The following is a 23,162-nucleotide window of genomic DNA, read 5'->3' on the forward strand; positions in this document are numbered from 1 at the left end:
CTGTTCTCTGGAGAGAACCAAAGCCTCAACTGTAATGTTAAAGGTCCTAGGTAGATTTTAAACTTGGATGTATAACTTAAAAATATATGTAATAATTGAAAAAACTTTTGGTTTGAAGGCATTGGGCCAGTTGATACTTTCAGAAATGTGGGATCTAAGAACTGAATCAGTCAGCCAGAGCCATGTTGCAAGCCATCAGTGTAGACATAACGGATTCTTTTCTGTTGGGCAAAGTGTGTGTTTTACTCATGTTACTTCTGGTTGCCAACAGAAATATTGCTGACGTCTCTACACCAGGACCTCCAAGGAAATCACTGTACAAATGACACTGCACTAGGATTATTGGGAGTAAAGAATCATTGTCTAGGCGCCCAGCTTTGAAGGAAGGACCAGCTTTGATCCCCATCAAGGGTATTTCAAGTGATGTCATTTGAGCAGGCAGGACTGGATTTTAAGCTGAAGCGTGATATCTACCTGTTATTTTTCCCTCCTCCTATGTATCATGGTGTTTAAAACAAATATTTTTGGCGTTCTGCCTTTTCAGGATGTGATTCTGGCGGTACGGAGTGTTACTGATCACAGAACTGTCCGGTGTCAGAAACTTTTTTCTGCTTGGCTATCCAAAGTCTTTGGAAAAAATGTAGGTGGGCCAGAGAACATTGGAGAAATCAAGAGATTAGAACATCCGGTTTCTTGATAGTTGCTGTATTGGGTGAAGCGCATGGTCCCAACCTCGAGTGTTTTTGTCACTGTCAGGTTCCGTCCCAGGAGTGGGCATTTCCAAGTTCTCCCTTAAGGATGGTGTTGAGTTGCTCTGACCCTACTCTTGGTTGTCCTAGGCTATTTCCTAAATAGCATTTTTATCTGCCCCTAATGTCCTGTAATACTTCACCTCCAGGAATTGTCCTTGGTGTCAGATGGCATCGCAGAAGGGAAAGTAGATGACAGTATTTAATTGCAGCAGTCAGTGGCAATTTTTCATATGCTAATGTGCAGCGGAGTGCACTTTATTTAAAAAGTAATGGATAAATGCAATATTCTCGAGGTCTTGAGGAACGGTGAACCACATACCTAGTTTTTGTCTAAACTAATCTGTTGGACAAGAACTATGATTTTTGTTGTTGTTGTTGTTGAAAGTACTGGTTTCACCCTTTGCCTATATGGTAGAGCAATAATGCTTTTTGAAAATAAACTGCAGAAAACCCAAGGCCAGGTACTGCATTCTGAATCAGAATTTCGCAGTGTTTCTGTGAATAGAATTTCTTTTGTAAATATGACCTTTAAGATATTGTATTATGTAAAATATGTATATACCTTTTTTTGTAGGTCACAACAACTCATTTTTACAGAGTTTGTGAAACTAAATATTTAACGTTGATTTCAGTAAGTTCAGCATGGTGAGGTTACCAACAGAAGTCATCCCCTGAATTTTGTGGCCTGGGGGATGGGGCAGTGGCCAACAGCTTTTCCTTGCCCCCAGCCTGAGATGCCTCGCTTGTTTTCAGTCTCTTAATCTCAGTGCTTTTTAAAGAGATCATTTAGATGTAGACATTTAAATTTTTTAAAAAAATTTCTCTACCAGAACTAAGCACTTTGTTAATTTTGGGGGAGAGAATAGATACGGGGAAATAAACTTTAAAAAAAAAACCCAGATATCAAGGATTTTAAAAGATCAAGCAATTTGATTTCAAAGAAGAATCTTGGATTTTAAGCAGTCCATAAATTAAATGGCAGTTCGTGGTATTTTCTTTTAAAAAGTGAATACGTTGTCTTCTCATCCATTTTAGGAGTGCTCTAAGGTTTTGGTTGCTAGGACCTGAGTCCCACATTGAGATCCCAGGCGTAGAATCCTCAGTGTGTGGTTCCTGGTGTCTGCTCAGCTTGTCTTGTCCTTCCACTACTGTGATGTTTTCCCACGAGAATTGGAGGAGTAGCATCATGGTTATTTCCTAAAGAGTTCGGTCTCCATAGCAGCCAGTTTCATGCGATTCAGAGCCGAGGTCTGACTGGGCGCCTTTGCATTCCCTCCCTGCTCTGCCCCCACCCCTTTCTGCTGCTGCCACTTGTCGGTTGGGAATAGGGAAGAAAGTCAAGTTTAATTCCCTTTACGTGGTTTACTTTATCAGGTTCAAACAGTTGAATGAAATTGGGTTTTTGGACTAGCTATGAATTTCAAATGTGTCGTTTCCTAGCAATAACTGAGAGCCAGTTAAAATTTTTTCACACGTTTAGCCAATATTTGTAGGTGTCTCTGAAGGTGAGATCATTTAATTTCTTTGACCTATGAGTAAGTGAAACCTGTGTTTCCAGAACCACCACTAGAGTGGAGTTGAGTTTCACACTCCCCCCACCTGGTTAAAAACAAATCTAAGATTATAAATCCATCAGCTTCCATCCGAGTGGCCTGTACTTTTTAGGTAACACATCCTCTGGTCTGGAGACGGAGGCAGAGCTGAATGAGAGTCTCTGTCTTTTTAAACACAGTTGTATCAGATGTACTGAACCCTTCTTGTTGAAGTCACACGTGTGTGGGAGAAAGAGAATGGTGCTCTTACCCTTTCTTGACTTTTAATTAAAAACAAAAAGTTTTGTGATTCTTTTCCTCAATCAGTCCTGACTCCAGGCTAAGTGGAAGGCAGCACCCCCTTTTTATATGGAAGAAAAATGAAGTTTATTATAAGTTTTTATATTTTCTACTTGTTCATTTTATTGGTGCAAATTGAGATTTTGTTTCCTTTTAATAGATGCAGTCTTTGAGATAATTTGTTGTTTTTACCTTTATTCCCGTTTTATCTTTTTCGGATAATTCTCTTTGTACTCCTCTGCCTACCTCTCCTCACTCCTCCTCCCCTCACCCCCACCACTTTTTTAAACCTTAGTATCTGTTGGGTGAACAGTGTAAGTAATGTTTTCATCTGCTTTTAGAATGTGAGATATTTCCAGTACCTACTTTTTTGCTGAATCCAAAGATATATAAATATAAATATATATATATTTTATAAAGATCAAAATGATATAAAGGAGATACGTTTCTTCCTTTAAAAAAACAAATAGAAATCCATTGTTAATGTTCATATTATGATGCCACTTTTCTAAACTGTGCATCTTGATGGAAAGGTGTAAATATCAATCAATAGGACTGCTTAATCAGTATTTAATATCTAAGGTGAGTTGGGGATGTATAGGGGCGGGGTACTACAGAACATAGCTGGCTTGCTGTCCTACAAATTCCTTGATCCATAGACAGATGCAGCTGGAAAGTAAACAGAATGGATTGCCAGCTACCCATATGCCTGTCCAGTTCCCTTTTTATTTGCAGAATCCGTGCATTTGTTCACAAGTGGGAAGTTCACAGGAGTAAAACCTCTTGGGTAGATGAACTCTCCCCTGCTGCAGAGGAGCAGGGGCTGTTATGTGGCCCCGAGGCAGACTGTTTCATCGTGAGCAGGCTGTTCTCCTTTTCCTTCCTTCTCTTTCTTTCTCTCGTTCCAATATTTGGAATTTTGAAGAAGATGGACATGTCATTCTGAGAGCAATATTTAAATTCTCAGGAATTGACTTACAGTGTTGAGAATGAATTCACTTTCAATTTTACATTAAATGTTGTTTTTAAAAAATATAAACCACACTGCAAAGAATCCAAACCACGTGGGATAACTTATGAGATGGTTGAGTGGTAAGCTGTGACTCCTTTGTTGATCATTTTGGACGTCATTGTAAATAAAGGTTTCTATTTAAAATTGAAGGCTGAGAGTGTGCCACTTTTTTTTTTTTTAAATCCCAAGAAATCCTATTTCAGATAATAGTAGCAGTTTCTGTGAGGCTAAGAGAAATCTGGAAAGCATGGCCCTGTTCTTACACGAGGTAAGTGCTTGGGGGTCATGTGTTAGGGAGAAACGTGCTGGGCCAGGTGATGGCCGAAGTTCCTCCTCCTCCCAGTCTAGCGTTCCGACAGCTACCTTTACCCGTTGGACTACCCAGTATACGACGCAGGGCTGGATAAGGTGAGTTGCTTTGCAGTTGGTTAATACTTTTATAAAAGTGGGGTCCTAAAGCTGGTGTGATATGACACTTACCTTTGAGGTCCCTGAAGTATGGTAAAGTCTAGTCAATTTATAACCATGTATTCCCTTTTAAAAAACCATCTAAACCCATGGTGTCTCCTTCCAAAAAGGTGTTGACTGGTGGTATCTTGAATGCTTTTTAACTAAAAAAAACCAAACACACCCAAAAGACTCCTAAGAGTGGCCTTTTAGAAAATGTCAAAGGTTCCCTCATACCACCTGCTGGTCACTGGCTGGGGTTTTCAACGTTGTTTGACAATACTTAGACTACAAAATTTCTTTACAAATACAGTTTTATTAAAACTTGGGACATACATCAACTTCGTGTCTTTGCAGGACTTTAAAAAACATCCGTTCTGGGACAGATAACAAAGGAATCCTGGGAGAAATGGCATCTGGTCAGAAGAGGAAAGTCTACAACTGCACGGGCTTTTCTTTTACATGGGCCACAGCGTTTATTGACACCACCACTCTTGAAAATTGGGCTTTCTTATTAGTCAAATCCCCCTAAAAGTTCCCGAGCTGGTTACATGTAAATAGTCACATATATACAGTGAAGTCAGTTTCTTCAGAGGCAGCCAGGGTTCTAGTGTGAAGTATAAATTTATGACTTTTGTGCTGTTGACTCATTGTGAAACTCGGTCACCATTTCCTGCCTCTGTCCTGCTTCCTAGTTCCTTCTTTGTGAAGGGCCAAAAGAAGAAGAGGATTTAAAACAGGGTGGTTCTTACCCTGTGCTTTAAAAAAATTCCAGTGACTTTCACCCTTGGGGAAAATTTCCAAGAAAACCTCTCTGTTGTTCTTCCCTTGTGAGCCTCTCAGAGAGGGTTAGTGGTGACCTTTTGATATGAAAATGCATTTTGTGCAGCTGGTGAGGTATACTCCATAGCAAAAGCAGGGGCAAAAATGGACTCCCAAGTCTCACTACTCCTGGATGCTTCTCTTCCAGAATCTGCCACGTTGACTGAAAGCGAATTCTGTGTGTCTCAGGCTTCTTGGCTAACATCATAGGTCTGCTGGAAGTCATTCAGAGTTTTTCATTGTACAGGTGATGCCTCTGTTTTTGGAGGTCCATCTCATGCTTCTTAACCTTCCCAGCCTTCCCACAGTTGTCCCCTGTGGAACAAAGCAAACTCATTTACCACGCTGCTTATGGATTTCTTAATTGGTCCTACAGCTGAGTCAGCTTCGCTTCAAGGATGTGGCTGCTGAGAAGGAATATTTCTAGATCCCTCAGGGCTTGCTATCACCTAATCATCTAGATTGTCAGTTGGCTTACAGAGTCAGTGGCTGGCAAAGATGTCATTTAAAGATCTGGATAGGATAGTGGCTAAGGAGAAAGTGAGATATAAAGATCAAGTGCTTTCATTCTGGTAGCACCAAAGAAATGCTTAACTAACTGGCCCATTATTTTTCCTGTTAAAGCCACACAGGTTTATATGCCTATAAAGACAGAAATGAGTAGGCCACAGGTTGCAAATGGCAGCTCACCCAGGGGGCTGGTTGGCCTGCATGGTAACTTCATGTCAGATTAGTTGCCAACATTAACAAATCGTCACACATATCTACGTTTCTGGATTTTCTCGAGGAAGCAGAGGATTCAAATTGCATCCCATTCCATTCTCTTTAGACCAGAGTGACTTCTCCAGGTTGCCACAGCCTCCTGGCCCCTACCAGCCCCTGTTGGCCCTGGAGTTCGTAGCACGGATGTTTTGGAAACTATTCAATGAGGCCACCTTGCCGCTGACACGGTGGACCAAGTAGCACCTCTGCAGCCACAGCCTTCAAGACGCCTGGCACTTAGCTGACTGACATGGTTCTCAGCCTCTCAGGAAGGCCTGGAGCTTACCAAGCACAGATGATGACGTGGAGAACAACGGTGTATTAGACAAAGTATAATCTAGAACATGAAATATATCCGAGTATGTTATTTTATGGGAAAGACTGACATGACTGCTTCCCCTCTTACGGGAACAGATGAGAGGAATAAGTGAGAAAGGGCACGCATGCAGAACAGCCTCGGCAAAACAAAGTGGATCAGGCCAGATGTCGATTGGTAAACTGGTTCCTCAACTCACAGTGATTTGGAAGAAGGTCTCTTCATTTCTGGCCACTTTCGACGCTGAAACTGCCTAAGGTTTCGAGTGTCAAAAGGAGAAAGAGTGTTAACCGTCACCAAGAAAGAAAAAGTGACCCCCAAAGAACTAGACAAAGAAGGTCGCTTAGTGGACACCTATCGCTGGTGGGTGAGCTAGGCCCCTGGCAGACCAGAGAAAGGTAGCATCCCAACCTCACACGTGCAGCCTTGAGGTTAGACTACAGGATGGGCCACCATATGGGGCGACTGTCAGGCTTTAAAAGCAAAAGCAATACCTGTATTGTTCATAGCTTCCTCCATCTTTCAGTCCTAAAGGAGAGAGAAATGCATGACATGGAAGCAGGTAAATAAGGGCAAAAGTGGCACAAACAAGGACAAACTTTATAACTGCCTCTTTTTCTTCTTTAAAACACTTCAGGTTTTTTTGTCACAAACCCATGATGTTGGTAGTGGCTCCTAGACAGAGGGGACTGAATTACCAGGTGAGCTGTCCCTAAGACTCTTGGTAGGTCGCCTACACTCTCGTGGCCTCTTATCGATTTCAGGCTCCTGCTGCAGTCACTCAGCACTGACCTTGGTCATAGCGGGGGAGCCACATGTGGGCACGGAACACCTATGCTACAGCGGACAGAAAGCCGAGGGCAGCGGGGAGATCCTGAGTGTGGGCTCTCGGCAAATTTCCTAGAGGATGTGGTAGTGTGACCAAGTGCGTGGGCTCTGGACCCAGTCACGTCACTCATCCCTAAAACGAGGACAAGCAGATTCACCTCAGAGGCTTGTCGGAGGCCTGTCAGTTAATGCAGGTAAAGCACTCAGCACCCTGGTGGGCTGACAGTGAAGGCACTTATCCTAAAAGTAGCACGTGGTTGGTGAATGTTAGGAAGGTGATATTATAGCTACTGGTGAGAATTCACCAACTCCTGGTGATTCTGGGTTCCCTCTTCAGACAGGACCTCCTCCGTCCCCTCCTGTGGTCACCCCGCACCACGCTGGGGCACCTGCTCACCCAGGTCCATGTTCCGGGTCCGGGGGTTACACTGCCTGTAACCCTTGCAGCTCCTCAGCTCCATGAGCTGCACATGTAGCTGATTGAGGATGTCCCTGTCCAGGGTGTTCACTGCATTCATCAACTGGTTGGAAAAAAGGTAGGTTATCAATGAGGTGAAGACTCCCCCACCCAGCCCCCTTCTACCATCTGGGGGACTGACTTCAGGCAGGTGGGGAGTACAAGGTGTGGAGGGATGGTGAGCTGTACTTCCACAAGAGCTGGGGTTTGGAACAGTTAGAACTACCTTTTGCGTCTAGCCCCACGTGCATGAAATCTCAAAATAAAAACCGCCTCTGTGTAGGTCACATTGAACTCCTGGAGCCACTGGTCAGGAAATTTACCAAGCCTGGAAAGAAGCTTGGAACCCAGCCCCGTATTTTTAAGCAGCCTTCCTTCACAGCCCCTCAGGGCCTCTTGATGGAAAAGCAGCCATCTGGCGAAGGGCTGGGTGAGTGACCTTGTCCTTACCTGCTCTGGGAGCCGCCGGTGACCCACTAACCTACCAGCTCTGTCACCCTCTTTTGTAAAATACAGGGATGACCTATCAAAGGAGAAAGACTGGTGGCCTGTACGGTAATTAGAGCAAAACAAGACAATCGAGTTGCTTGCACTTACAAATTGTGTAAAAGATTACTTTCAGACTTTTCTTGAAACATGGAAGACTGGGCAATGCCGAGGCCTTGCTACTGAGAAGCTCTAGCGCTGAAGCTGGGTCGTGACCATCTGTTTCAGAAGGGACACGCACGTTCCAGTCACCAGGCTCCGTGGCCGCTTCAGTCCCGCATGGATTCAGTTGGGTTAATATAGGGGAAGCGCGGAGTAACGGCTGCCTGAGTGTTAGTTACCGGCCTGTCGTCTGTAGGGTTTGGCCTGACCCTAAGGACCCCCGAGCCTCCAAAGTTCTAGGCGTCTTCCCAAGATCCCACAAAACCTGCTGGAACCGTGCCAGGTGCGTAAGTTGGAGGGAAGAGGCTGTACCCGGACGCAGGAAGGGCAGATGGCACAAAGTCCCAGCCTTCCTGGTGGCTTCAACTCACTTCTGCTGTCTTAGGGACTCAGTGGGACTTGAAAAACCAGTTATCACTTCCTCGGGGGGCCTACCTGGCAGGGGCCCCATTTCTCCAGCCTGTGTTGTCCGTACCTGGTAGGGGTCTGTGTTGAGATCAAAGTACTCTAGGAAGCCGGTTGCAAATTCACAGAAGAGGAAGTTGTGGGTCTCATTGATGGTCCTCATGCACCAGTACGTGTTGTTGTTGGCGCTGGTGCAGGCGCAGAAGGGCCCCACTGCCAGGGAGGAGAGCACGCCCTGAGCCGGAGAGGCCCTGGCTGCCAGCCCCTTCCTGCCGGAGCACTTGACCCCTGAGGTTGCTGGGGGGCCTGTTCCTGAAAGACCCTCAGGGTCTGTCCAGGAAGCACTCACAAGCTGGGGGCACTGGGGCCCTGGGACCCCCGGGAGGACCCCCCGCCCTGGGCCCGGCTGGCTCACGCGTCCAGAGGGGTGCCGTCTGCCAGTGCTGGTTGTCGTGGGTGAAGCACGTGAGGCCGGGCATGCTGCACGTGTCGTTGTTCTGCAGCCGCCTGAGCAGCTTGCGGAGTTTCTTCTTGCGCTTCTGCTCCCGCAGCAGCCACACCTTGTCCTTCTCCTGCAAACCCTTCCTAGGGGCACACAGGGCCGCACCCCTCACACCTCCCCTGACCCCACCTTGGAGCCTCTTCCTGCCCAGGGAGCCAGGGTCATGGCCCTGGAGGGTTCCCAAAGGGAAGGCCCTTTGCCCAGGTCGCACTGCTGGTCCTTGCGGCAGCACAGGGCTAGGGCGCTTCCTGCTCACACCCGCCCCTGGGGCCTGTGTCCCGCCCTGCCCTGCAGTAACCCCCTCCGGCCACAGAGGGGCACCCGGACCCCTGCTCGTTGTTGATCTGGCAGTCGGGCCTCTGCGCCTCCCACGGAAAGGCCAGGACTTGGCTTGTCCTTGTTTGTTTTGGCTTAAGGGAGGGCCGGCCGCCGCTGCCCTTACCTGAACGGATGCAGGCTGGAGCCTTTGTGCTTGAGGCGGCCTTTCTGCTGGGCGTGGTAACTGCAACAGACCCCCAGCCTGGCTTTCAGACACTGTGCCCAAGGCCACACCGTGGGGTGGCTGCGAACTGCGCTTCTCTGGGATCCCTGTTTCTCCTTCTGGGGTGGTGCTGGGAAGGTGCTATCCCCTGAGTGGCAGCCTGCCCAGCTCCTTCCTCCATATGTGACCTGGGAGCCCCCGGCTGAAGGCCTCAGCCAGACAGAAGGTCGGGGTAGAGGCGAGTTAACCAAGTCTGGAGGCTGGGCCTGGCTCTGCGTGGCTTTAGCCTCAGCATCTGCAGTGCCCACCCACCTCACGCTTGCTCAGGGCCAGCCCTGGGGGAACCTGTATTTTGTAAGCCCTTTCTGGAAAGGCAGCAGTGACTATAGTAGCCACTAACCACATGTGGCTATTTCAATTTTAATTAAACTACCAATTCGGTTCCTCGGCTACAGTGGCCGCAGTTCAGATCTCAGTAGCCACGTGTGGTTGGCTGGTGGCCACCATACGGGGCAGCACAGATACAGCTGCTTCCATCACCAGAGAGGTTCTGTTGGACGGCACTGCTCGCGAGTTCAGACCCTTGGGCTGGGGGTTCCCTGAGCTGGTAATGTGGGCCTTGGGCCACGTGGGCCGTTCCCGGAAGGGCAGTCAGCAGAGGCACTTTTCCCTCCCGGGAACCGGCTCCACAATCAAGGGCCTGCCTGTCAGCAGTGCATGAATCTGGGTGGTACCCGAGGGGCGCTGCTTTCTGCCCAGTGGCTGACAACGGGGATCTGAATTATTACTAATTGTCTATCCTAAACAAGGAGACAGGGATATAAAAATAATGAAAGGAGTCACAGAGGAGGAGATGCTGCACCTCTAGAGTGATCCCGCAAGAGCACTGGGGCCTTCCCGGGGCCTTTCCGCTCCCTCCTCACCTGACTTTGTGACAGTCACATTCTTCTGGCCGCTTTTTCTTCAGGTGACCTCGGACTTCCCTCAGGTTCTTAATTTTGTTCTGCAGGGTCTCGATCTGAGGGAGGGAGCAGGAGAGGAGGCCGTGAGCCTCTGGGGGGCTGGGTCAGCAGGGCTGGCCTGGCGGGGCCTCCCAGCCACTGTGCGCGTCTGTGGGCGCTGGGGGGGGCGGTCCTTGGTTCCACCCGCCGAAGGAACTGTGGGTCATTCTCCTGTCTTGTCCTGCCCGAGAACCCGCTGAGCCCATGGGGGACTTCAAGGTCTCCCCCCAGGCCTGTTGGAAGGGCTGAGTGTGGTGTGAGCATCTTGTAGATCACAAAGGGGTACGACGTGGCTGTGCTGTTCCCCCCACCCCAATCTGGCAGGAGCTGTCTGTCTGAGGCCAGGACCGACACTGCCGGCCCTGGTGAAGGATTCTGCGGGGCCTCCCTCCCCTGGGCTTGGCTTCCCTGCCTCCGGCTGTGGCTGGCGGCCCCGCCGAGCTCGGGGTCGTGAGAACCCTCCCGGCTCAGACTCCTGTCACCTCGTGGTCAATGTGCAGCTTGTGGTCCTTCCAGGCCTGCAGGGACTTGTACAGGTCCAGGTCGCACTGGACCGTGTCGTTCTCCAGGATGTAGCACCTGTTCGAGAGAAGGGGTCACGTGGGGCCCTCGGGGCGTTGAGGGGGCCCAGGCAGGGGCCCAAGAGATGTGGGCACCCCTGCCAAGGTCCAGCCCCCCCCCCCAACCCCCACCCTAGACTCTCACCGATGTGTGACTTTAATGGGGTTGGGGGCTGAGTAGTCCGGAAGGCCCCCGGTGCCACTGAAGTCCCCGCCGTTCCTGTCGTCTTGGTCCTCAGGGGCACCTGGCCAGTGCCGCTTGGTGAGGTTGCGGGGCTGGGACCAGTCGTCCAGGCCGACGTGGTGCCCCTCGACAGCCACTGAGCGGATGGAGCGATTCCGGGCATAGCTGGCCTTGTACTCTGTGGGGTCAGAGGGGTGGCTGGGCTGGGAGGCTGGCCAGGCTCCCTGGGCAGCAGACTCTTGATTCAGACAGGGCTGTGCTCCCAAGCCAGGGCTTCAGTGCTGCCCGAGACGGGGGGGCTCAGGAAACCTACCTACCGGGAAAGTGGGCCCTGGACCCCAGTGGAAAGGACCTCAAGGTGATTCACTTGGGGAAACTGAAGTCCCAGAGCTAAGAAGGAATTGGCCTGAGATAATCTCAAGGAGGAGCTGTGCATAGGTAAACTGCGACATCCACACGATGGAGGATTCGAACACAGAGAACTGAAGCAACAATGCCGACGAATGTCAAAAACACTAATGTGTGAAGGAAGTCAGATACAGAAGTCACACATTGTATGATTCTATTTACACGACAGCCAGGATAGGTGATCCAGCAATTCCACTTCTGGGTATTTATCTGAAGAAAACAAAAATACGAACTCAAAGACACCTGTACCCCCCTGTTCACCGCATTATTTACAATAGCCAAGATATGGAAATAACCTAAGCGTCCACTGATGGATGAATGGATACAGAAGATGTGGCACGTACACAACACACACACACACACACACACACACACACACACACAGGAATATTACTCAGCCATCAAATAGAAGGAGATCTCGCTGTTGGCGACAACAGAGGTGGACCTTGAGGGGATTATGCTAAGCAAAATAAGTCAGAGAACGACAAATAGCATATGATCTCACTTATCTGTGGAATCGCTAAAACCAACCAACCAACCAACCAAGCTCATAGAGAATAGATGAGTGGTTGCCAAATGGGGGGGGGGTGGGGGGTAGGAATGGTGGGCGAAATGGGCAAAGGGGGTCAAAAGGTACAAACTTCCAGTTACAGAATCAATCAGTCCTGGGGATGTAATGTACAGCATGGTGGCTATAGTTAATAACAATACTGTGTTGCATATTTGAAAGTTGCTGAGAGAATACGTCTTAATAGTTCTCACCACCAGAAAAAAATTTTTTTAACTATGTTAAGTGGACTTGTTGGCGTGATCATTTTGCAATATATACAGATATCGAATCACAGTGTTGTACACCTGAGACTAATGTAACATGTTAATTATACTGCAGTAAAAGTCCACAAAACAAGACCAAAAAACCCCATTAATTTGAACTGGGTAAAAAAGAGCCAAGCAGCACATTCTCCCAGACAGAAAAGGGAGGGGGGGGCTTGGGGAGGTCACTGATCTTCTCAGAGTCTATTTCCCCAGCAGTGAGCTGCATGCTCTCCACAGGGTGGGCAGTGAGGCGGGGCTGAGAGGTGTTTTTTCCTAAGCTCTAAGTCACCTATGGAAAACTGAGGGCGTGCAGGTGCTGGGGCTCAGAGCAGGCCACCCCAAGATGCCACAATGGCATATTGATTATTTTGAATTAAAGTTCTTTGAAACACAGCTGGTGGGGAAAAAAATGATATTAAAAAACACTCTGGCTCCACCTCTTTCCCCCTGAATGCGGGAACCTCTCCTCGGCCTGCAAATGACCAGGAGGCGGCTCAGCTGGACGGAGGCTGAGAGTCAGGATTTGACAGGAGCGATATTTGAGGCCTTTCCCCCTAAAGTTAATTAGTTTAAGGTTGAATTCTGTACTCGGGAGGAAAGCATCCCAAAGCCTTTTCGAACATTTCATGCAGACTTTTCAAAGGCGCACTGCCTTTAACTTGGAAGCCCCAGTGCACAGGAATCTCTTCATATCTGCTCTAATGGGAAACTGTTCCCTGATATCAGAAAGCAAATTCACAACAGTGTGGTAGGTTGGTCTAGGCTACTGCTAAGTGCAATAATGGAGGCTGGAGCTCCATTCTTCGAAAATAGTTTCCAGGAATGCAGCGAAAAAGAATTAAAAGCAACAATTCTTGCTTTGCAATTTGAACCTTTAGGGAAACAAAAGCATCACACCTACGGTCAATGAGTCTTCGCCAAAGGGGGCAAGAATATACAATGGGGAAAAGACAGTCTCTTTAGCAAGTGGTGTTGGGAAAGCTGGACGGCCGCTTGTAAATCAACACCCTCTCACCATGCACAAAAATAAATTCCAAGTGGCCTAATTTAGACTTAAATATAAAACTCCTAGAAGAGAACACAGGCAAAACATGCTCTGACAAATCGTACCAAGGTTGTCTTAGGTCAGTCTCCCAAGGCAATAGAAATGAAAGCAAAAATAAACAAATGGGACCTAATCAAACATATAAGCTTTTGCACAGCAAAGGAAACCATAAAGCAAAAAGACAACCTAGGACTGGGAGAAAATATTTGCAAACGATGCAACTGACAAGGGATTAATTTCCAAAACAGACAAACAGCTCATACAACTCAGTAACAAAAAACCAACCCGATCGAAAAATGGGCAGAAGACCTAAATAGACATTTCTCCAAAGAAAACATACAGACGGCCAATAGGCACATGAAAAGATTCTCATCATCACTAATCAGTAGAGAAATGCAAATCAAAACTACAATGAGGTATCACCTCACACGGGTCAGAATGGCCATCATCAAAGTCTTCAAATAACAGATGCTGGAGAGGGTGTGGAGAAAAGGGAGCCCTCCTACACCGTTGGTGGGAATGTAAAGTGGCGCAGCCACTACGGGAGACATTATGGAGGTTCCTTAAAAAACTAAAAATAGAGTTGCCATATGATTCAGTAATCTCAATCCTGGGCATATACCCAGACAAAACTATAATTCAAGGAGATACACGCACACCTATATTCATAGCAGCACTATTCACAATAGCCAAGACATGGAAGCAACGTAAATGTCCACTGGCAGAGGAATGGATAAAGAAGATGTGGTATATATATACAACGGAATAATACTCACCCATAAAAAGAATGAAATAATGCCATTTGCAGCAACATGGATGGACCTAGAGATTATCATACTAAGTGAAGTAAGTCAAAGACAAATACCACATGATATCACTTATATGTGGAATCTAAAATATGACACAAATGAACTTATTTCCAAAACAGACTCACAGACATAGAAAACAAACTTATGGTTACCAAAGGGGAAGGGGTGGGGGAGGGATAAATTAGGAGTTTGGGATTAGCGGATAACACACTATAGCACAGGGAACTAAATAGAATACATGTATAAAACTGAATCACTATGCTGTACACCAGACGCTAGCACAACATTGTAAATTACACTTCAATAAAGAAAAGTATAGAAAACAAAAGCATGACTCTGAGAGTAGCTCCAGGCTCACACAGAGCTCTTCCTGTTCGCCTCCAGACAACTGCAGATATTCTAAGAAATCACGACAATGGAAGAGAAATTTGTCCTACACTCAAGAGAAAGGAAAGTTTAAGAAACAATCCCCCTAGGCCCCAGCATGCCCAGAAAGTTCATTCTTCTCCTTCTGAGGGACAATTCCTTCTCAAATGATGGGGTCAGCCAATCCTCAGTTGCACCCCAGAGGCTACTTAAAATAGAGGATCGGGAACTGGATTTCTTAATTGACACCCGTGTGCCTTCCTCTACCGTCGCTCAGAGGATTTATCTCAACCTGTCACTGCTGATTCTATACAGTCAGTCAGTCTCTGGACAACCTACTACATTACCCACATCTCAGCCCACCCTAATATCTTTTAGGGCCTCTTAACACCCATCGTATCTAATTTCCAGCTGCTCACCAGCAAACCTCTTGATAGAGATTTTAACGTAAATGTGATGCTCCTCTAAAATGTAATCAGAAGGGCGTTTTTATTTCCTTGCCCTCAGACCAAGCCCCAGATCGACTTTCCTTATTAGAAACTCGTCCTGATTTAAATTCCTCTAAAGAGGGTGAGTCTTTAACAGATGTCCCAACTAGTCCCTGGGCCACACATGCCAATGAAGTTGGATTGCTACCAAGTGCTGAGCCTGTATGCATGACCTGGAAGAAAAATAAACAGGTCCCTTCTCTGCAAAGAGATACAAAGTGAGGAATTAACCCTATGATAGACTCTCTTAGAGCTGGGTGTGCTTGTTTTTACTTCCTCACCTTGTTACACTCCAAGTGAAAGTAGGTACATTTGTAATGAAACAGGTAAATTAGGCCCAGACGGGAATCGAATCTCTTGATTTGCACAAACCCTAAGAGCCATAAACTCTTGTAATTCCCGGGCACCCTGTGGTCCCTAACCCAGCTGTTACCTTCACTTCGACTCCTGCTGACCCAGCTTGGTTAATCTGAGCTCCGCTCAGATTCCTCTTCAATCCCATGCTCCTGACGCACACCTTGTCTGCATTTACCTCTCAAGGGAGACCGGTAAGAAGGACTGGCATAGCCGTCGGGGAGAAGTTTTCCTTCTACCCTTCTAGGTTCTTCTGGCTGGTCTAAGAATTAAGTTGACTTGAGACAGGTTAACAGGAGAAAATCAAACAAATGTTTAATAATGTATCCATGGGAGAAACCCAGAAAAACCTGGAAGCCCTCACCTGAAACCCTCCTCCAAAGACAAAAGAGGATGTAGAGGGTGGGAGATCCAGTCAGGGGAGGCGACCAGGAAAAACAGTAAACAAGGGCGGCTGTGACACAGATTTAAGCCCTGGCCCTCTCCATGGAGAAGAGTTTCCAGAGATTTGGTCAACCTCCTCTTACAGGGACAGAGAGGGAGACACCGTTACAAGTGGAGATTTCCCTTACAGACGTCAATGTTTCTTGCAAAAGGGCAACTCCTACTAGGTTTTCAGTTTCCCGTGTCTGCTGTTTCCTAGAAAATAACCAGCTCAAGATAATATGCCAAAGAGATGTATTTTAGGGTAGCAAATTCTGCTCCCCTACGAAGCCTTACATTAGTTCTGTCCACACCTCTGGTTCTTGGCTTACCTGATCGTGATAAACCTTTTCATCTACACTGGCCATGGAAATGATGGGATTACTGCTGGCATTCTAGGACAGCCTTTAGCCTCAGTTAAGTCCTACAGCGTATTTCTCATGTCAGTTAGACTCTACGGCACCAGGTACGCCCCCCTTATGTACGTGGCCATGCTGACTACAAAGCCAGTGCTCTAACCATAGGCTCCCCCAGTCACCTGTTTCCCATGCTGTGTCTGCTGTTACAAGTTCACAGGATGCAGCACTTCTCTGCGTGGCGAGAGACCACCTGTGAGCAGGCTCTTAATCTACCCATCACCGTCCATCATTAATACTCTAAATCTGGCTCCTTTACCCCCCTCCCTGATGGTGGAGAGCCCCACTCCATGCCACACGAGTGCCTCGCAACTACAGGAACGGTCTCAGAGCCACGAGATGCTCTCTCAGACATCCCTTTAGACAACCCAGACTGACTTCGATTTTGTGATGGCTCCTGTAAACGAAGTTTCCAGCGAAACATAATAACTGGTTATGCTGTGGCTCCCCACGTGAACCACGTGAGGCATATTCCGTGCCCACTGTGAGACCAGCCCACGCGGCTGAACGCATCGCTCTTCCTGGAGCACACAGACGAGCAAAGGGGAAACTGCCACGGTTTACACAGATTCCAAAGATGCTTTTGGAGTCCGCCATGCTGTGGGTACGATTTGGAGATCCCGTGGATTGCTGACTTCTGCAGGTCCTCCTGGCGCTAACGGGTATATAATTGCTGCCCTGTTATCACCTCGCTTCTAACGCTGCTGTTGTTCACTGCTCAGGAGACTGATGCTTTATCTTTAGGAAATGATAGGGCGGAAAGAGCTGCTAAAATTGCAGCTCAACATGCCCCCTTTATCCTCTCTCCACCCAATTCTTAAACCTGCCTTTATCCCTGACTGATATTAACTATCAGGCAAATGCCCCACAATCTAAAAAGGACAAATGGACACAAAAAAGGTACCAGACAATGCTCAGATAAATTAGACACTGGGCCACATGTACTTCAGGTGGTTCCTTTTCCTTTCACCTTGTGGCTTGAGCTTACCTCCCATCAAATGAGATGTACTGTGCAGACAGAAGAGTCGTCTTGCCCTGGCAGCCATGGAATTTCTGACCAAATTATTTCCCAGTGCACTACTAGTGAATTGCGCCTAACTTCCGGGAGAAATCGGTGTGCCCTCGGAAGTCTTACCAGGCCCACACTGCCCTTTGTGGCACTCCAACAGATCTTATAGATTCGCCCCCAGCTTTAGGCTATTCTTGCTACTTGGTTATCTTTTACATGGTTAGTGGAAGGACTGAATGCTATCCGATTAGATGTGGTGATGCCACACAGTGGTAATGAACTTAATAACTGAGGTTATTCCTAATTTTGACATTCCTTTATGGATTGAATCAGACCAAGGAACTCATTTTATAGCAGAGATAAACCATCTGCTTGCAAAATCTCTGGGGTACTCATTAAAATTCCATACTCTGTACCATAACTCCACCATCAGGGCAAGTGGAACATAAAAATCTAGATATAAAAGGACTTTAGGAAAAGCTCTGGAAAGTAACTGGGCTTAAATGGTCAGAAGCTTTGCCCCTGGCCTGTATAAGGATCAGGAACACTCCAACAGGAGACATGGATTAAGCTCTTCTGAAATAGTGCTTGGATAACCCATGCCTACTGGCATCTCTAAACTTTCTATTTCTGGATTAAGTGGACATTGTGGGAACATAAGTGAATAATTTGATGCTCTGACCAGCTGCCTACAAGAACTGACGAGTGTACTTTAAGCTTATTGCCAAGAGAGAAAAGGGGCGTGGCCTCCCCGACTGACACCCTGACGTCCCTTTTGACCGGGAGACCAGGTTTACATCGAGGACTTTAGAAGAAAACATGCATTGTCACCTCTCTGGGAAGGACGTTATGAGGTACTGCTATCTACCTACACTCCCTATGTTACCACCAGAATAAAGGGAAAATCCTCCCGGGTTCACGCAAGTCATGCCAAATTGGCCTAGACCATCGCTCTCAAAACAGCTGGGAGACAGTCCCCACAGGTGACCTCAAAGTAAGGATTTCCAGGGCCACTTCCCAGGCCTGGAAGAAGCTGGCATCACGAATTAGACAGCTTTTCCCAAGATCATGGATCAAGAAACTTCACTTGCAGTCCCACTCCTGGACGTACATCTGTGGAAAACTCTAATTCGAAAACATACATGCACCCCTACGTACAGCAGCACTATTTACAATAGCTAAGACATGGAAGCAACCTTAATGTCCATGGACAGATGAATGGATAAAGAAACTGCGGTACATATATACAATGGAATACTACTCAGCCATAAAAAAGAATGAAATAATGCCATTTGCAGCAACATGGATGGACCTAGAGATTGTCATACTAAGTGAAGTAAGTCAGAAAGAGACAAATACCATATGATATCACTTACATGTGGAATCTAAAACATGACACAAATGAACATATCTATGAAACAGAAACAGACTCATAGACATGGAGGACAGACTCGTGGTTGCCAAGGGGGAGAGGGGGTGGGGGAGGGAAGGATTGGGAGTTTGGGGTTGGTAGATGCAAACTATTATATACAGAATGGATAAACAACAAGGTCCTACTGTATAACACAGGGAACTATATTCAGTATCCTGAGATAAACCATAATGGAAAAGAGTATGAAAAAACATGGGTATATATATGTGTGTGTGTGTGTGTGTGTGTGTGTGTAACTGAATCACTTTCCTGTACAGCAGAAATTAACACATTGTAAATCAATTATACTTCAATAAATTAAAAAAACTTCGTTTTTACCTATTCCCCCCCTTTAAGACTCCCTATATATTCACACGCTAAACAAACAAACATGCACCTTCTCTTACTAATGACCACTTTCGCACATTCATTATCATTATCAGGAGGCTGAGCAGACAGTGCTTGTCTATCTAGCCCACTTCCCCTCTAAAAGTCTCCACTATGGGCTCCTTTTCAACCTGTGTCTTGCTTAGTAACCTTTACTTTGTCAACAGGTCAGGCATAAACCAAACACCCCGTCGTGCCAGTTTACCAAAGCCTGGCCACGTTAATCAATCAATCTGACTGTTGGTTGTGTCAACATCTAGACGGTACAAGTGCCCCTGAGCTGGTCTGCGTTCCTGCCAATGTGCACACTGTGGACTAGGTACAAAAGATGGTTCAATGACAGGGAATGGTATCCACGACCGAAAAACATCGCTCTGTCTCTCCTTCTGGGGAGTTATCGAGGCCCCGGAAAACCTCTATAGAAGCTCAAGGGCTGTCCCTCGCCCAGGCTAAAAACAATAGGTGAAAAATTTCCCTTTGCATTGAAAACAAACACTGGACCTTTCCTGGGTGACAGGCCAGGACAGTACTGCAGTCAGACTCAGGGGTTTGATTCCACAGGTGGCATCTTCAAACCTCTCATGGAGACTGGAAATGACCCTGGCACTACCCTTTTTAGTATAAACATCTGCCAACTCACCAAGTGTCCGGGATGGCTCACCAGCCACCCTTGGGGTATTACAGCTGCTCCCCTGATTAAGCTGCCCAATACCACACTATATATATGGGTGGACCAGAAATCTGGACTTCCTTGGCTCAGTGACAACCAAGCTTTAAAGGAGCTCAGCAAGGAGGAGCCTGTGCATCACTGGTGAAAACATTGCTCCTGTGTAACCCAAATGGGACAAGGAGTGTCCACCTTACCTCTAGTAAGAGAGGAGGTTAACTCTTTGCATCAGTGGAGGGAAGCACGGCCACTTTATTGAACTGACCGACACCAGGACTAGGGACTGGTTTAATGGGGGTGGAGAAGGGGCTTCGATTTGTTCTTTTGTTTGTTCATCCTCATTCTAAGCTCCGTTCTTTTCTCCCTTTGCAGAGCTCTTAGCACTCAGCTCCTAACCAGATTTCTCTCTCCATGGCCACCAACTCTCCTTTTAAAGTGTGAAACTTCCTGGTCAATTTTAGAGGGAACGGTTGGGGCTCAGAGCAGGTCACCCCAAGATATGCCACAATGGCATATTGGTTCTTTTGAATTAAAGTTACTTAAGAAACAGCTGGTGGCCAAAGAAAACATAAAAAAACACTGACCCTCCTCTTTCCCCCCTAAAATAGTGGGAAATAAATCTCGCATGTGAAGGTCCCTTCCCTATACCAGGATAAGAGAAAGCATCCTTATCACCAGAGTCAGGGAATTCAAGGCTAAGAAAGCTGTATAAACTAACTTTCCTCGTTCATTAGTCTGCTGCCCCAAGGACCAGCCCCTTTGCTCTTACATCTTCACAAATAATTGTTTCCTTGTCTAAAAATGATGTGTAAACACGTGCTTTGGTCGCTCTGGGGTCCCATTTCTATGAGACTTCTGTGTGTATGAACTAACTTTTTTCTCCTGTTCATCAGTCTTGTGTCAAGTTAATTATCTGACCAGCCAAGAGAACTCGAGAGGGGCAGGGGGTAAATTTCCCCCTCCTCAACACAGGCTCAAGTCAGAGCCCAGATTTCTCGTATCTTCTGTATATTAAAAGACAAAATTGATCAAGTTGCTAACACTTCAGAAAAAAGGGGTTGGGGGAGGGTGGTCACGGAGGAGCACAGATTTCCAGCTTCTCGAGAGAAAACGGGAGATGTGCCGCCCACACCGGGCCCACCGGCAGCGTGGATGGCGGGGCAGGAGCTGATGCGCTGCCTCTTCCTACGGGGCGGAGTGTTTCCCGTTTGGCCACAGTCCCCGCTCCTCCTCCCATTTTAGGTCTGACCTAGGCCGGCCTCGAGTCTGTAACCCCGCTGCCCTGAAACATCCATCTGTTTTTGGAGCAGGGCCTGGAGGCAGGCCCGATCCGGGTTTCTGCTGGGCTCCTAATGACCACCAGGTGGCGACCAAAGGTCGAGGACTGGCTGGAGGCCAGGTGGTGGGGCCCAAGAAAGGAGGAGGGGGTTCCCTCTTCTGCAGGGCCCAGGCCAGGGCTCCAGGATCTGGTCTTGCGCCACATCCCCCAACCCCCCGACCCCGGGTTGGTGGCTTGTACCTTTCCTCCTTGTATCAGAGTCTCATGGGCCAAAGGATCTGGGGGTCCAGGTCCAGGAGAGGCGTTTCTCTGACAAAGCCTTGGGCCTTTTCTGACTCCGGGCAGCTTTCTCCTTGGCTTTTTCCTCCCTGAGTTCAGTCTCCATGAAGCCACAGTGCCTGGGCCCGAAACGCACACAGTACTGAGCTGATCTCCCTGCAGGAGGAGGACACCCCTGCCTAAGAGGCCCAGGAAGCAGACCCAGGGGGTTCTTTCTGCTCCTCTGTGTTGCTTGCTCTGGCGTTCTCCACGCCCCCAGCCATACACCCAGGGGTCCCCAAACTATGGCCTCCAGGCCCAATCCAGCCCTCTGCCTGATTCTGTACATAAGTTACTCTCAACCATTTGCAGAGTCCTCGGCTGTTTCCTTGCCACAGTGATGGAATGGAGCATTTGACACAAAGATTGTTTAGCTCCCACAGCCTCAAATATTTACTCTCCGGCCCTTTACAGCAAAAACCTGCCAGCCCTGGTGTACACTTTGTCTGGGACTGAAGCCACACCGCTTGCTCTCTTTGTCACCCTAGGTGTCTTTGTTTCCAGGGTCCTGGAGGTGCCCTCCCTACCACATGTACTGGGAACGGGGCACTTCCTAACCCAGTGGCCAAGAGCTGAGGCTCTGGGGGCTTCCCTGGTGGCGCAGTGCTTAAGAATCCGCCTGTCGATGCAATGGACACGGGTTTGAGCCCTGGCCCGGGAAGGTCCCACATGCCGTGGAGCAACTAAGCCCATGTGCCACAACTACTGAGCCTGCGCTCTAGAGCCCGTGAGCCACAATTACTGAAGCCTGTGTGCCTAGAACCTGTGCTCCGCAACAAGAGAAGCCACCGCAATGAGAAGCCCGCCCACCGCAACGAAGAGTAGCCCCTGCTCGCCGGGACTAGAGAAAGCCCGCGCGCAGCAACGAGGACCCAACGCGGCCAAAAATAAATAAATAAATATATTAAAAAAAAAAAGAGCTGAGGCTCTGGACTCTGATTGCCTGGGTGCAAATCCTGAGCCAATGCAAAGGCAAGTGAGTTAATTTCCAAGCAGCTATGTTCTCATGACGATACCCGCCTTCCAGGGCTCTTTGGAGTCTGACATGAAACAGACCTGCTAAATATTTCAGCACCTGGAAGCTGGCATCCAGCAGCTTCTCTGCTAGTTAGGGACACTGCAGCTGTGACATCCTCGCCCAAGGTCACAGCTGGGCCCTCCCACCTCCCCAGGCCTGGGAAGCCCGACGCAGTGTGGCCCGCTCTCTGGGGTGGGACCCACAGGAACTTCGTGCTTCCTCTTCCCCTGACTTAGAGCACTTCCCCTCTGCTAGTCACATGGCCTGTTTCTTCTACATACTTGGCTCTCGTTTAAATGTCAACCGACCACCCATCCTACAGCCGCCGCCCCTCTCCACCTGGTCACACCACTGTTTCATTTCCTCCATGCATTTTGCACCCAGGGAAGTGATCTTCCCACTTTGTTAACTTGCTGACACCTGGTCTCACCTACGAGGTCCGATCCGTGTCTCTCAAGTTCACCTCTGTAACCTCAGCAGCTGGCACACGGCAGGGCTTGCGGATTTGTTGGGAGAAGAAATGAATAAACACCGGCCACCTGGACCCATCCCCGAGGCCTCATCTCCTCCCCCTGGGTCCTGGGTCTCCCCCGTGTTCTGGGTTGGCTGCTCTGCCTGCTTCCTCAGCCCACAGCCCACAGCCCAGGGGGTTAGGGTGAGCCGGGGTCTGAGCTGCTCTGGGCCAGGGAGTCTCAACCTCACAACTGGCAACACTCTGGGGCCGGATAAATCCTGGCTGCGGGAGACTTGACCTGTACCTCACAGGACGCTTAGCAGCGTCCGCAGCATCCGTTCACCGGATGCCAGTAGCATCCCTCCCGCTGCCCATCACACACGATTACGACAGCCAGAAATGTCACCACACGGCCAAGTGTCCCTGGGGGGCAAAATCGCCCGCAGTTGAAAACCCCTGCTCTAGGCTGGCTGCTCAGAAAGGAG

At 48.1% G+C, this 23,162-nt stretch overlaps 2 protein-coding genes across 14 annotated transcripts in view; one reads left to right on the forward strand and one right to left on the reverse strand.

Annotated features, from left to right (window-relative positions):
• NCOA3 (nuclear receptor coactivator 3) overlaps positions 1 to 3,745 on the forward strand; it is a 121,696-nt gene extending 117,951 nt beyond the window's left edge. For all 4 annotated transcript variants that reach the window (XM_033841140.2, XM_033841139.2, XM_033841141.2 and 1 more), the window contains one exon: positions 272 to 3,745. In XM_033841140.2, the coding sequence (XP_033697031.1) occupies positions 272 to 283 (12 nt within the window). In that variant the 3' untranslated portion in view covers positions 284 to 3,745. The remainder of the gene's footprint in view (positions 1 to 271) is intronic.
• Positions 3,746 to 4,339: 594 nt separating this feature from the next.
• SULF2 (sulfatase 2) overlaps positions 4,340 to 23,162 on the reverse strand; it is a 140,481-nt gene continuing 121,658 nt past the window's right edge. For 9 of the 10 annotated variants that reach the window (XM_033841146.2, XM_033841143.2, XM_033841142.2 and 6 more), the window contains 10 exons: positions 10,971 to 11,187; positions 10,748 to 10,844; positions 10,188 to 10,282; positions 9,226 to 9,285; positions 8,697 to 8,866; positions 8,352 to 8,494; positions 7,169 to 7,292; positions 6,438 to 6,471; positions 6,143 to 6,196; positions 4,340 to 5,180 (listed from right to left, as the gene is read on the reverse strand). In XM_033841146.2, the coding sequence (XP_033697037.1) occupies positions 5,150 to 5,180; positions 6,143 to 6,196; positions 6,438 to 6,471; positions 7,169 to 7,292; positions 8,352 to 8,494; positions 8,697 to 8,866; positions 9,226 to 9,285; positions 10,188 to 10,282; positions 10,748 to 10,844; positions 10,971 to 11,187 (1,025 nt within the window). In that variant the 3' untranslated portion in view covers positions 4,340 to 5,149. The remainder of the gene's footprint in view (positions 5,181 to 6,142; positions 6,197 to 6,437; positions 6,472 to 7,168; positions 7,293 to 8,351; positions 8,495 to 8,696; positions 8,867 to 9,225; positions 9,286 to 10,187; positions 10,283 to 10,747; positions 10,845 to 10,970; positions 11,188 to 23,162) is intronic. The other variant, XM_033841147.2, reaches the window with a different exon arrangement.

Source organism: Tursiops truncatus, chromosome 15, assembly GCF_011762595.2.
Source record: "Tursiops truncatus isolate mTurTru1 chromosome 15, mTurTru1.mat.Y, whole genome shotgun sequence".
In the NCBI taxonomy this organism is placed as follows: domain Eukaryota; kingdom Metazoa; phylum Chordata; class Mammalia; order Artiodactyla; family Delphinidae; genus Tursiops; species Tursiops truncatus.